This window comes from Pseudorca crassidens, chromosome 1 (genome assembly GCF_039906515.1).
Source record: "Pseudorca crassidens isolate mPseCra1 chromosome 1, mPseCra1.hap1, whole genome shotgun sequence".
NCBI classification, from domain to species: domain Eukaryota; kingdom Metazoa; phylum Chordata; class Mammalia; order Artiodactyla; family Delphinidae; genus Pseudorca; species Pseudorca crassidens.
The window spans coordinates 4,038,233-4,052,583 of NC_090296.1; the positions used below are offsets into that span (position 1 = coordinate 4,038,233).

The 14,351-nt window shown below is 50.1% G+C and overlaps 1 protein-coding gene across 10 annotated transcripts in view; it reads right to left on the reverse strand.

The window, feature by feature from the left end:
- The window catches only part of PPP2R5C (protein phosphatase 2 regulatory subunit B'gamma), a 130,070-nt gene that overhangs the window by 22,550 nt on the left and 93,169 nt on the right, over positions 1-14,351 (reverse strand). For all 10 annotated transcript variants that reach the window (XM_067725352.1, XM_067725311.1, XM_067725302.1 and 7 more), the window contains 6 exons: positions 10,440-10,550; positions 9,364-9,456; positions 9,145-9,275; positions 4,566-4,625; positions 2,666-2,774; positions 1,214-1,267 (listed from right to left, as the gene is read on the reverse strand). In XM_067725352.1, the coding sequence (XP_067581453.1) occupies positions 1,214-1,267; positions 2,666-2,774; positions 4,566-4,625; positions 9,145-9,275; positions 9,364-9,456; positions 10,440-10,550 (558 nt within the window). The remainder of the gene's footprint in view (positions 1-1,213; positions 1,268-2,665; positions 2,775-4,565; positions 4,626-9,144; positions 9,276-9,363; positions 9,457-10,439; positions 10,551-14,351) is intronic.

Consider the following 14,351-nt stretch of genomic DNA (forward strand, 5'->3'; position numbering starts at 1 on the left):
GAGTTACTATTTAATGAAGACAGAGTTTCTGTTTGGGGCAATGATAAAGTTTTAGAGACAGTGGTGACAGGTGCACAACAGTGTGAATGTAACTAATGCCACTGAACGGTACACTTACAACAGAAAATTTTGTTATATAGTATATTTTACCACAATTGAAAAAATTAATAACCTAATATATCAAAAACCATTGAATCATACTTTTTTTTTTTAAGTACAGCAAGTTATTAAACAAATACCTTTGATTTTTCTGATTTTTGTCCTGGAACAGGAAGAAACACCAAAAACATTTTAATGCTGAGGACTAAAACTCCAAATTGCAAGGTGCAAGATGGTTGGTGAGAAGTAAACAAAAGCAATTGTACACCATCATATGAAAAGCAGGTCACATGCAGAACAAAATTTGTTCCTGTACTATATCTACTAATTTAAATCATGATGCTAATAATTATCAAATTACTACTAAGTATTTTCTAAGGATATATTATGTGTATAGGACTATATTCTAGGCTATATCCTAATTCCTGATTGGGTCCACAAGAAATATAAAACCTAGGTCTACCATATGAATCATACATTTTAAGTGGGTGAGCTGTATGGCATGTGAATTACATCTCAGTAAAGCTGATAAAAAAGTGTATTCATATGCTTCAACTGGCACCTGACACACCAGACTTTGTGAATCTTGGTTACAATAGCCTTTTTATTTTTAATAAAGATAAAATGCCAAGAAACTTAGAAATCTAAACACTGACCAGTAGCAATCTAATGTTCATTTATGATCCAATGACCATAAAACAGTGACACCATAACTTGGAAAGAATTTTCAAGACAGTAAAATCTCTTTAGTATAAATAAGCATGTTGAACCCTTGCTACAATGCCTCTGGCTGAAGTCAGTGACCTATGCTGTTCAACCAAGCGACGTGGGAGTATTAAACCGCACATGACTTAGCAGGACGCCGTTCAGAGTAAAACGCAATGAGGGAGAAGACGGCCATCTTCTTACAGGAACAATCACTTCGACAAGGGAACTTGTAATTAAAATCACTACAGTTTGAAAACTTGTAACACAGGAATGAAATCAGTTTGTGTTCACTAGTGTTATAACTTAAGATGAAGAAGCTGTCTTGGGGAAGCAGCCAGACTGCGATACCGACACTTAAGAGACACACACTATATCACAAGGCCCTGACCAGAGAGGGTGTACTTACCGGTTCAGTGAGGGTGCTGTCCTTTTCTAAAAACTGCACTACACAGTATGCCAGCTACAGTAAGAGGAGAAAAAGTATTAATATTCCATTTTAACATGGAAATGCTGTACCACCGTTAGACATCTTCCTGTGGGGAGACAGGGCTGGATGTGATCAGTGCTGTCCCCTGCCCGCAATGTCCCCCACAGCCCTTCTCCTGGGTGGACACAGGCTCCGTCCAGTGGCCCCGCTGGAGGCTCTGGGAGGGGCTCTGAGGGAGGGACCCCAGGATCAGTGTGCAACACAGATCAACTGCAAAAGGAACATCAGAAAACTAAAATAAACCAGGAGACAGTCTTTTAAACCAACACCGACAAGCCAGGCCAGGTTTGGTGGGAGTTTTCTGGTGCCCTTTTTGGAGACTGTAATGGACAAGTAATCTAACTGCTGGGAAAAAGCAAATTAAAATCTGTTTCCATCTTAAATTCCTAAACTATTAATTTCTAATACAGGACAACTAACACGGTAACAAACTGGCTGGATGTAAAGATATTACCAGGCAATAGGAATCAGAGGAAAAAACTCTAAGTGAAAGATTTCCCAGGAAGCCAGTGTCATTAGAACCGTCTAAGGATACACCTTCTGATGCCATGAGGCAAACTCCCCGAGGGAGGTCCCGCAGAATGGGGGTTCTTGGTCCTTGGACCCAGACGTGGGGACCACCCACCCTGCACCCACAGTGACGGCGGGCGTCTCCCCAGAACCTTCTGCGCTGCAGTCAGTGTAGCTTACATTCTGTCTGCACGGAACTTAGAATAGGAAGAGTGAAGGAAAACATAGACTTCCTGGGGAAATGCAGCTGACCAACCAGATAGAAACCACTCATGGATCAGGTTTTCAGTTTTCAAAGTTATAAAAACCCCACAGTTTTTTAAAAAAACCCTTTTCTTTCTTTCTTTTTAGAAATATATACTTTTTTTTGGCCATGCTGCACAGGATGCAGGATCTTAGCTCCCTGACCAGGGATCGAACCCATGCCCCCTGCAGTGGAAGCACGGAGCCCTAACCACTGGACCGCCAGGAAGTCCCCAAACCACTTTTTCTTAAGCCATTTTACTGGCCGTGGACAGAGAGGCGTTGTCTTTGAGGTGCTAGGTTTCAATCCCACCACAGGAAGCCTTCCGGAGAGGTCTTCCTTGACCCCTTCCTCGCGTGAGCCACTCCCTTCTCAGTGCTTACAACCAATTTTGAAATTCTCCTTTCCTGAGGTTTTTCTGATTTTCTCAAAAGCAATCTCTCTTTACTCCCTTATCCTTTCGCTCATCACCAGCACCCTGACACCCAAGTCAACGCTGTGATATACGAGACAAAACACTCCCAGTTAGAGGCTGGGGCTCAGTATCCCGAGTTCACTGATGTCCAAGCAGAGACGGACGAGCTCCGGGCCCACCAACGTCACGGAGGAGCCCTTACCTGAGGATGGTAGACGCTCAGAGACTTCACTTTGTGCAAAGGTAATAACACCTTCAATAAGAAAATCTTGTGCTCTTCTTTCAGTGGTAAGGCAAATCCATTAATTATACTGTGAAAACAGAATTTATCCAAAGTTTGAATATTTACAAGTTCCAGATTGAAAAACATAATCTTTCTGTTTTTCTTTCAGTTTTTGTTTTCAGCATGAAAACCAGCAAGCCAACCATGTGTGCCGGAAAAAAGGAGGGAGGAGAGTAGCAGAAATTAAAAGATCATTAAACACCTTCAGGGAAGCACCGTCACTTTTATCTTGTAACTACAGGACAATTTAAAAATTCTGAGTGTACAGGGAGCTACCCAGAAGAGCAGGGGTCTCTGGGGGCAAAACCTCCTTCCTTAGGCAGGGCATGAAGACCGGGTAGTAGCTCGGGTGGAACACCGGCACGTTCCTCCGGCCTTCACCATCTTCAGGAATTCACACTTTCCCAGAGAGACCCTGCCTCACGCGAGTGCTGGCAGAACAGGGTCTGAGTGTGCAAACTGGCATTGTTTCAAAATCAACGAGAAAGCTGTCCCCTTCCGCAAGGAAAGGGGGTCCCCTGCTCTCAACCTCCAAGCTGAAGCTTTTGTTTGTGACATCAAGTATTTTATCTATTTGGCATTATAACGCGGTATAAGTTCCTGCGAGCTGTCGAAGCAGTTCAAGCGATTTCTAAATTGGTCCCTCCTTCATGAGCCTGGGGCACATGGGAGCTGCAGGCAGGGTTAACCTGAAGTGGCCTCCAGGATGGTGTGTGCGTTCAAATGAGGGAACAAGAGAGGACCTCTGAGGCCCTTGCGTGCGGTGTGGCAGGCTCTCTGGACACTTTACTCAGTTCACCCCAGCCCTGCAACAACCTCAGACGTGAATATGAGTATATTGCCATTTTATAGATAAGGAAACGGGAGGCGAGAGTGGTTAAGTAAGGCCGGACAGCTAGTAAGGGCACCGACTCAAGCACTCACTACACTCTGCTGGGAGAGAGAATCCCAGGAATATGTCAGTGTAGAGTTCTCCACGAGGACCGTCATTTGTTTTACATTATATCTGAAACAGCGAGGAGAGTTGTTTTCAGAAGGGCTGGACCATAGATCTACCAGATGACAACAGTGTTCCTTTGAAAAGCTTACTGTGTTCAGATAGTTCTGGGAATCGCTAGATGAAGCACGAGTACAGCTTCTCCCCTGCAGGACTCCTCAAAACCTTTAGCTGCTAACATACACTGAATCCCCAAGTAAGGTGCTGCGGAAGAAGCACTTCCAAGCTTATTCAGCCGTGGAACCCTGAGGAACTCTGTCTGGGAATCAGTGAGTTAGGAGGTCTGACAGAAAACCTATAGGTCATTGATTAAAAAAAAAAAAAAAAAAGGTAGCAAGCAAGAACTCTACCTGGATTAAGACGATGAAATTTTGAAATGTTAATTATTTTATAAGTATACATATGAAAAATTTATAAAATCAAAGCGACACGTTAGCATTTACTCGATACCCCAAATGTATAATAAATGACCTATTTTTCTTCTAAGTGTCAAATATAAACCTTCTTAATGTGACTATTTTTAACACTGCTCTTGAGGAAATAATTGAAATTGTGTTCCCATAGCGATGCTCCTGAGGTACATGAAACAGAATCTACGTGTGGAACCATAGGGATGGGAGAGGTTTGTCATTTAGTGTCATTCAGTTCTGATCCAAGAGCTCACCAGCCCCGGCCATTAAGTGAGGCTTCTTTACGTCCTTTTAGAGAACGGTTTAAATTGCCTTGCCTTGGGGAGGGGGCTGTGGAATGCAATGAACTGGATCATTTCGGCATAAATCCCATCTAAGGCCTTTCGCTACCGACAACAAAGAGACAACTTACCTTCCCAGTATTTCCAGTAATTCTGCTATGCCATTGTGATGCTCTGTTTCATAAATAAATCTAGAAAAAGCAATTTGTCATTTAGAATTAGACACTGAAATAATGGCTGGAAAAGACTAAAATCCTCTGAATACGAAAACAATGCTTTTAGGAAGAAAACCACGTAGCCAGGCAACAATAAGCAAATCTATTTGTGAAAACCGTTCCGGGGGCTCTGCTAAGTGTTACCAGAGAGACTCCGCAAAGCCTGGACATGCAGACACTTGGAGGGCAGAGGGCATGGGCTTGCTCAAATGTCTCCCTAACGTTTCATTTTGAAAGTTTCAGACATAAAGTGAAAAGATGTTTACAGTGATCACCTGTATTTCAACCACCCAGATTTGACAGCGAACAACTTGCTGTTTGCTTTATCACACATACATCTCTATCCATCACTTAATCCATTTTATTTTTTGCTGCATTTCAGCCTAAGTTGACATCTTACTCAATTTAAAGCCTCCAATATTTAGCACAGTCTCTGCAAAGGGTACAAGTTACTTCCTCACCACTGGGGTCGTCTCCCCTACTTCCTCACTGACACGTCACACTTTCCCTGTGCTGCTTCAAGTGCCGTCTTCTGAAACACCCATCTGAGTAGCCCGACTCACCTGCCCCAAGAAAGCACTCCCTGGGGCCCCCGCGCACGCTCCCTGGGGCTCCCAGCAGCTCCTGCACCCTGTGCCAGCCTGAGGATGGGGACGACAACTTATCGTTACCGTGTCGCCCCTGGTGCTATAGGGCCGAGCCTGGTATCTGACCGGTGCTTGAAACACGACTGCTGAATAAACTGGGCCCAGGGAGAGGGAACAGGGACAGGAAGCAGGAAAGCATCTTCTCTCTCCAAGGACTCCTCAGAAACAAGCTGCTCCTGCCCCACAGCCTGGCGCACCTGGCGTCAGGCTAAACCAACACACAGCGAATTCCGCCTGAAGTGAGAGGCGTCACCTGGCGTCAGGCTAAACCAACACACAGCGAATTCCGCCTGAAGCGAGAGGTGTCTGGGGTCTGAGAAAGGTTCCTGCCTATCAGACAAAAACTACTAGTTTAGAGCCAGCTCTAGGCCGAAAATCAGTGTTTGTGATGATTAAAATTTTTCACTGTCCCTGTTTGAAACAAACGGAAGAGTGACCTTAAGGTCCAGAACAGGTCAAACGCCCACAACGTGTGACGTACTCCTGAGGAGCGGGTCTAACGTCTCTGGTTTTTGACAGATCTTTCAAAGGGGGGGCACGGAGCGAGGAGAGAGCCCGTTTGGCTAGAACAAAGGTGGGCGACGGGCGGGCAAGGCAGGCACACGGAGGCTCAGACACCAGCTTAGACAGATTGGAGTTGAGACCACAGGGACCGGGGTCAGAACCAGTGAGCAGCAAAACACTGTGACACGGAAACAAATGCGGCCACAGCACGGAGCCGAGGCGGGAAAGTACCCGTGATGGACCCCGGCAGCCCGGCTGGTCAGATCAAGGGCAGCAGGGGACAGGCTGCGCTGCGCGTGGGGCACCCGTGTCGGCCTCAGACACGCCGGCCCCGCCACTGCCCCTGCCCTGAGGTGGGAAGCCGGCCTCACGGGAGCCCCAGCCTCCCTGGGCGTCTCCACGGGGAGGTGCTTTAGTTTGTTTGTGAAACTCCACCTGAGGCTCCCTTCACTTCACCTGTTTTATTTGAAATACTTAAGACAGTTTAGATGTACAAAGTAATAGTGCAACCACCCAACTTCAGTCCCTCTTCCTCTGTTTCCACCTGGAGGGCTGTGCAGGCAGCAGGTGGGCGAGGCTCCTGAAGCCTGGGTGCTCGGCATGTGGAGGTGGCCGAGCCCCTGGGCACCACTTGTGATCTGTCTCCAGCAGTACTAACATTTAAATAAGGGCAGCCTTTAGCCAAAAGCCATTTTGTTTTCCTAGATCAACACTGCTATATTCTCATCGGTAAATTCTTCATTCCCGACTATTTTGTAGATTTGGAGTAGGTACAGGAAAGAGAATGTAAGTGTAGCTCCCCTTCTTTCTTTTCCAGAGGGAAACAAGAAAGTGGGGTGCAAAACAGGAGGGAAGCCCTAAGGGCCCATGCAGAGCAGGCTACAGTATGCCTCCCTCTTTCAGCCAAAAGGAACTAGGACTCTCCCCAAACTGAGCTGGAACCTGCCTGTGAAGGACAGTCTCGCCATCTATTCCTCTCCCTCCTGGAGGACGTGTTCTGTGCCGCACACGCAGAGGTGGAAGTCACTCCCCCTTGAAGCTGGGCTGTCCTCAATTCCCTAAGTGGCTCTGACCGGTACAAAGGGACGAGGCCGGTGCGCACCAGGCCCCGGCCAAGCCCTGAGGAGCACGGGCAGCCACTGCAGAACTCGGTCCCGGGGCTGCCCGCTCACGTTCACGGAGCCCCGCCCGGCAGGTCACAGAATGAGAGCAATGGCAAACGCTGATTTAAGCTCCCAAGCCGCAGGGGTTTGTTCGGCAGCAGAGAGAACTGAAGCCCGGGCTCCACCTGCCACCCAACCTTCAGGCTCCACTGTGTGCCAAGCAGGCACGATCCCTCACCCAGAGCTGCGCTTAACGCACCTGTGAAGATGCTGACTGGAGTGAGAACCCACAGAAGTAAGTAGGAACCTCACACTAACACTTCCAGGAAGGTCTACCAAACACGCCTGAAATACTGTCTAACCAGCCGCAGCTACACCCCGTGGGACGCAGATGAGCGGAATACAGCTCTCGAGATCATCTGCAATTTTTCTCACATGGAATGAGGAGGGGGCGGTGCTGAAGGTGGAGAGTCAGGCCGGCTGCGGGATCCACAGGACCTGCTTCCTCCTGATCGGACGCATCAGGAACGGTTTTTACAGAAAAGACTCCCGAAAACAAAACGAGGACACCACACACTCCAGCACTGAGTGCTCAGCGAGAGTCGAGCTGCACTCCGTAACTTCTGAACAACAGCCTAGTTAGGTAGTTCAGTTACTAAGTCGGGGTTCCTTAAGGTATGAGGCAGGCACTGACTGGTGATTCTGCACAGAACCTATGTGAGCAGGGAAGAAACCTTCAGGCAGAGCTTCCATTTTAGCCTAAAAGACTGGAACTGAAATCCTACCTGTCTGCTGTTGGTTAAATAGTGTATGCTACGTTTTGACAGATAAGTACGTCGGCCAAGGAACAGTCTTGTTAAAAAGGAAACACGACACCAAGAAATACAAAATAGGAATATAACATTTAGGAAACACGATGCCACCACCTAAGCCGGTGTGTTCAGCCTGGGCTCCAGCATATAAACGGGCTGTGGGGAGCTTGGAGGGAGTCTGAAGGGAAGCCACATGCAAGCTGGAGGTTCCGACACCCAAAGGCCACATCACGTGCGAAGATAAGGAGGGCGCTGGACCTCGCGACCGCAGGCAGGCAGGGCGAGGGACAGCAGGGGCTGGCCGCCCGTCACTGCCAGGACTCCTCACTGCCTGCGGCATCCTGGAGTGCGGGGCACGTGGGGTAAGCTGTCCCCTAAAAACTCATGGAGTCAACTGCTCGTGCAGTGAGCATTCCAGGGACAGAGAAGAAACCACACTGACGGTTTCATCCATCAACGTTCACCTGGAGCCCCCAGAAGCCAGGTAGGAAGCTGGGGCTGGGGCTGTGAGATAAGCGCTGGCTCGATGCCTGCCCTCCCAGGAGGCCGGACCGTCCGCCAAGCTGCGAGCCTCCCTGGCAGAGGGATGTCTCCGGAAGCCTGGGCGGGTGAGGAGAAGGGCTGGTGGAAGGGAACGTGAGAACGTTCCAGGAGGATCAGGCGAGGCTGCGAGGCCCTGGTGTGGAAGGAGCCCAGAGCCTGAGGGGCACCCGAGGGCTCGCCCAGGACCTACACCCGCTTGTCCAAGGAGCGTGTCGGCATAGGAGCCGGCAGATGGAGGGGCGTTAAGACTCTGTGACTCAGAGGGGTGGCGACAGGGAGGCTGTGTGAGGGGTCACGGGGTCAGGCTGAACACTGAGCTGGACTGTCAGAACATTCCTCCAGGAGCCCTGGGGCAGGGTCCTCCCCACTAAAACAGAGCCAGGCCTCTGTGGTCCTGCAGGCCTGGGGAGGCTGCGACCGCTGAACACCGCGCTGCCTCAGCCACTGCTTCCAGCAGTGCACGGCAGGAGTCTCCAAAGATTCCCCACTTCACTCCTCACTCCTTCCCTCTTTCACTGAGACTCAGCGGGGACGAACGAGCACCACACAGGTGCGAGGAAACCGCTGGCTCTGGAGGGAGCGATTCATCCACACAGAAGGAACCACGTTCAGGGTGACCGGGCCTAACGGTAAAAGCCGGAACAAACACCGGGTGTGTGGGGGGGGGCGGGCGGAAGGAGGGAAGCAGGCACAGAGGGAAGGCGGCCCTGCCCAGCGCAGAAGCGGAGGTATAGATGGGGCCCACCTGCCAACGACGAGCCCGCTGCTCAGGAACGGCCGCTCCTGCTGCCCAGCCACTTTGCTACAGCCAACGACGAGGTGGGACATCGAGTGTGAACAGGAGCGTCACATGCAAAAGGGAAATGTCACCCCCACACTGACTTACCTATAAAATATATTATTTATCTGTTTTCTGATGTAAGCTCTTAAGCCTAAGAATTTTCCATAGATTCGGTGAAGGGTAGTTTTAAGAAAATCTCTCTCGCGAGGATCTTCACTGTCAAAGAGCTCTAAAAGCTTCAAGAAGAAAAAGACACTCAGTGATGCGGTATTCTCTCTAACGGTGGATTACAGCGTTTGTAGTTTCAGCTAACTTGCACCTTACCTGCAATACAAACTTCTGATCAATATATTTCTTCGCTATATTAGGTTGGAAATCTGGAGACTCTAAAAATCTTAAGAAAAATTCATAAACAAGCTAGGAGGAAAGAAAAACCACAGTGAGTCAAATAACATGGGATTTTATTAAATGGAGATTAAAAATACACCATGAGTTGAATCTTTGTCTGCAAGTATCAGCCTTAAAAAAAAGGGCACATGTCTAAAGGATTTATGTCAAATCACATGGCTTAATTATAACGGATGATGGTAATTGTTTTAGTTATTAGCTAAGAACCACAGACTACATCCTTAAATGGCATTTCCACAAATGATTTCCATGGCTGTTGTCACCAATGCTCAGAGACCACAGTGCACAGCAGCCATAAGCCGGGCTGTGGGGTTTGCAGCCTGTCACCTCCAAGTGTCCCAGCAGAAAGCCAGGTGGACAGGAAGCTGGGAGTGTTAGGTGGGCAGGTCACAGACACAGTCACCCGGGGCCGGGACGTTCCTCCCCCTTCACGAATGGTTACACATGACACTGTGGGAGGGGACGTTCTGCTACCGAGATGGCCTTTCCTGTCTGTTCTCCAACGAGCTCCTTCCCAGGTTTTTCACCTCCCCATCTCCCCTCCTTCAGCTGACCCAGACCTCCCGATCTAGCTCGGGGCAGGGGGGCATGCGCCCTGCCCAATCGATCTTTCTCCTTAAAAACGTGTTAGAAAAAAGGCGTCAGCCAAGCAGATGGGCCTCGGGGCGCACAGCGGGCACACACACTGAGGAATGTTCGCATAAGACCTCCGCCCTCAATCCCACGGTCACTTGCACTGAAAATATACTGGCAATTCTGTCACTTTGTAGTTTCTGCCGAGCGTCCAAACAAAGAGCCATTAAATGTTCTCTCTTTTGCTAAAATACTTCTCTCACACGTACAGGTCTGCAGGGTCTATGACACCGAAGTGCAGAGGTCCATCTGCGACCAGCTGGAGAGGCCCAGGCCCAGGGCTCCTGCTTCGGAGAACCCCCCCGACCCCACGCTGACCCCCGCCCTTCTGTGTCTGGTGCACCCCCAGAATCCAGTACCTGCAGGTGAGGCCAGGCTGCTTCTAACGTTGGCTCGTCTTCCTCTGGGTCAAATTCTGCTCCCGTAGGGTTGGAGGAAGGTGGTAATGTTCGAAACATGTTAACTGCAAACTAAAATCCACATATCCTATAATTATAACCAGGACATTAAAAATATTTACAGAGAACATTTAAAACAATCTTAAGGAATTCTAATGATAACTGCTTCCAATGGTTATCTGGCTCGTCCTTATTCTCAAAATTCGGAAGTGGTGTGGGTCCTGAGAGCCTGGGTCAAAGCCACAGCTAGACCCACGGCCGTGGACAGCCAGCCACCAAGGTTCCTGCCTGACCTTTCAGATAACCAGTGCCAACAGATGCTGATGGGCAGGGATGACACCTAAGGCCTTTGTTATATCCAGTAAGTGCAGAGCAAGGAGAAAAGTTCAAAGCGCTAGTAAGAAAAGGGTGAGGTTACGAAAGAAACAGCAGAGATCAAAGAAGTGAAAACGGTGAGAAAATGGCAGAGGCCGCTTCACACCGGAGGTCGTGAACAGCTTCCCTGCCAAAGTCCTCTGCAGTGACAGTGATGAGAGCGGCAAGTCAAGACAGAGTAACTCCCAGGTGGGTGGCTAGAGGATCGTTTCCAGGGAAAGGGCCGCAATGTTAGCAAGGAGAGGAGTCATCATGTCATGGGACAGCCTGGTCCGTGTGCCCAGGGACTGGACGGGACACACAAAGTCTGGACGATTCCCTTGCATGCCTCATGGCCCTCTGCTCTGCTCTCCACCCTGTACTGTCCCTCACCACTCTCCCACACCCCAGGCTCCAGTCAATCTCCATTTCATAAAAATCAGCGTGTTTTATTTACAACAGATGTTTTCTACACAAAATCCACAATTCTTTGGGGCACAGGTACATTTTACTGCCTGTATGGTTAATATGAATAAAGCACAACATATATTGACAGGTTCCTGATATAAATGTAGAAGTCTAGTTTTTCACTATCGCCAATTTATAACCTATGTTTCTTTCGGAGTCAGTTTAAATATGTTACCTCACCGAATCTCTGAACACGCCATATGCCGGTCACAGAGCTCGACTCTAGTGATCAAAAAAAGCCCTCCGTCCTTCCAAGCCCAGAAGCACAGAATCAAAACACCTGACCCACAAGATAGAATCCGACTCCACTACAACAGCGAGGGTCTCTACGGAGGGTTCAGAGCAAACCTGGCTGTTCGGATAACAGTCTTGTAAAGACCAAGCTAAAACTCCACGGCACCCGTTTTGTTTTATCCTGTCTTCCTGCAACACCATTTTCCATGAAGAAAAACACACACTCCCCAAGTCCTGGGCTCTAGAAGCGCCGAGCATCAAATGTTTGCTCTCTGCGTCGTGCGAGAGGAGCAGACGCAGACAGTCCAGGAATGGGAGCAACAAAGAATGGCTGGAACGAGTAACTAAAAGCCAGAAACAAGGAATGAAAGAAATCTTTTAATAGAAATATGAGTAATGCTCCTCTGACGTAAGTAAAGAGAGGAGGAGGAGGTCTGGAACCGGTGAATGGGGTGTGTGCACACGGCCCAGCAAGAGGCCTCCCAAACCACAGTGACCGGTGAACACAGGCTGGGACAGATGTTGTCAGGTAGAAGGGGCGTGTCCTCCACCGCTGGTCCCCAGGCCCCCCGATCCCAAAGCCCACAGAACAGAAGAAGGGGACACTGGGAGCCCAGCCACCGTCTCCTCCGGGCCTGCGGCGTGGGGATGGGGGCAGCAGAACCAGCCCTGTCACCCCTGGCTGCGGAGTGCGGAGAGGACAGGGTCAGAAAGGAGCCCAAGGCCTCTGTGGGGTGCGGCACTCCTAGGGGGGCGCAGCACTCCTGGGGGGGCTTCCCAATCCTCTCCCTCAAAGCCAGTGATCGGGGGCTCCAAGAGTCACCCAGAGACCAGGGTGGGGACGGTGGATCCAGGCCGCGTCCCCGGGGGCAGAGGTGTCTGTGGGCACCGCCGTGCTGCCTCTCTGGGAGACTTGCCCGAGTGCCTGTGACATCGTGGCACAGGGCGCTTAGAGGGGAGCACACACACGGGCCACCTCGGAGGCTGCACGTGAGGGCCGCGGGGGTCAGGGGGGAGAGAGCAGTGGTCAGCTCGCCCGGGCAGGGGCTGGAGGCTGGGGCACAAAGGGGGACGGCTGCCCCTCAGGGAGGGTCTTTCAGGAAGCCCAACGCTCTCCAGAGCACAGATGCCCCCTGGGAGGGGCCGCCGCCCGGGCAGAGGCCAGGCTGCCGCAGGACATCAGGCACAGGCGCTGTGGCCCTCGGCCCCTCCTCTCCCGCTTTAGGTCCCTCGCCGGCCAGGCTGCCCAAGGGGAAGGTGGGGACAGATGAGGTTCTGAGTTGGGGATTGAAGCGATAAACTAGGTGCGACAGCTGGAACCAGAGGGGCAGGGAAGGGAGATATAACAGATTGTGATTAAAGGCGATGGCTGAAAAAAATAAAACGTACCCGTGTGACACCTTAGAGTACCCATTATTCAACCAGACAGCAATCTGAGTGTCACTGTGTTGGCGTTTAGTAACTGTGGTCACATCTAGATCAGCTGACTTTAAGTAAAGGAGAACGTGGGTGGGCCTCAACCAATCAGTTGAAAAGTCTTCTAAGAGCAAAACTGGTTTCCCTGAGGAAGAAGTAATTCCACTGTGGATGGCCGCGTCTGAGCCTGCCTCACGGAGTTCAGATTTGCCCCGTCTGACTCCACAAGGCATAAGACAGTTCCTCAAAAATCCACCCACCCGCCCACCCATCCATCCACCCATCCATCCCTCTTTCTGTCTCTCTCTGTCTGTCTCCATCCTGCTGGTTCTGTTTCTCTGGAAGGACTCTGACTGATCCACCCGGTCAGCTGAGATTCCTGAGTGACCTGCTGTAGTACAGCTAATGATTCCGCCTAAAGTTGAAGTCCCACTGCACAGTGTTCAGTCAGCTACAGCCCGTCCGCAACACCTACACATTCACCGAATCCCAGGTGCTGAGTCAGGGGCCTGCAAGGGGCCATAGACCAACTTGCTTTGAATGCAAAAGTCCCCTTTTCATGTCCTGGGAGGATGACCACCCTCGAACCAGGCAGTTTTATTACTGGCCAACTCTAATGGATAAAAAGTTCTATCTTTCACACAACAACAAAAACCTCACACTGTAATTTCTACCCTCTTTTCCTACCACGTTAATTTAATGCTCACCTCTAGAGAAGGCTAAAGATACTAAAAGCTAATATGTAGATTAGAGAGCAGAAGGCAAAAATCAGGCCACCTTGAGCTGTCCATGGGTTTCTAACCCTCCACCTTTTCTTAGCACAGCAGCTTCAGGGGTCAAGTTAGTGGAGTGCCATGGTGTTGACATCTGCACGCTGTCTGCACACGTGGAGCGTAGTCTGAGAGCCACAGAAGGCGATCGTTGTCAGCATCACGCCATGGAAACCAGAGGGAATCTGTTTCTACCGTAGGTCTAGAAGTCTTAGATCTGATGCAGACTGCGCAGATCCATCACCACCTCTCGGCTGAGACACACCGATTCGGAGTGCACCGTGATCCCTGGACACAGAGCTAGAATCAGCTCTTGCACAGAGAGAGGCAGTGTGGCCTCAGGGCACAGCCTCACCAGGCCCTCTTCTCACTCAGACCAGGACCCGAGACTGAGAAGCCTGCTCAAGCTTTGGTTTCCTCACCTGTTGAAAGAGGGTAAAGCCTCTCTTTGCACTGGGCGCATGGGAAACAGACACGTCACCACGCGTGCATGTATGTGACCCGTGCAGCCCCCGCGTGTGGTGTGGACTGACCGTGGTGGTAGGAAGCCCCTGCTTTTACAGCTTTCTTGACATTTTCTACTTTCAGTATTTAAATGATCCTGCAGATGTTCTTCTCCCAGTTGCTAAAT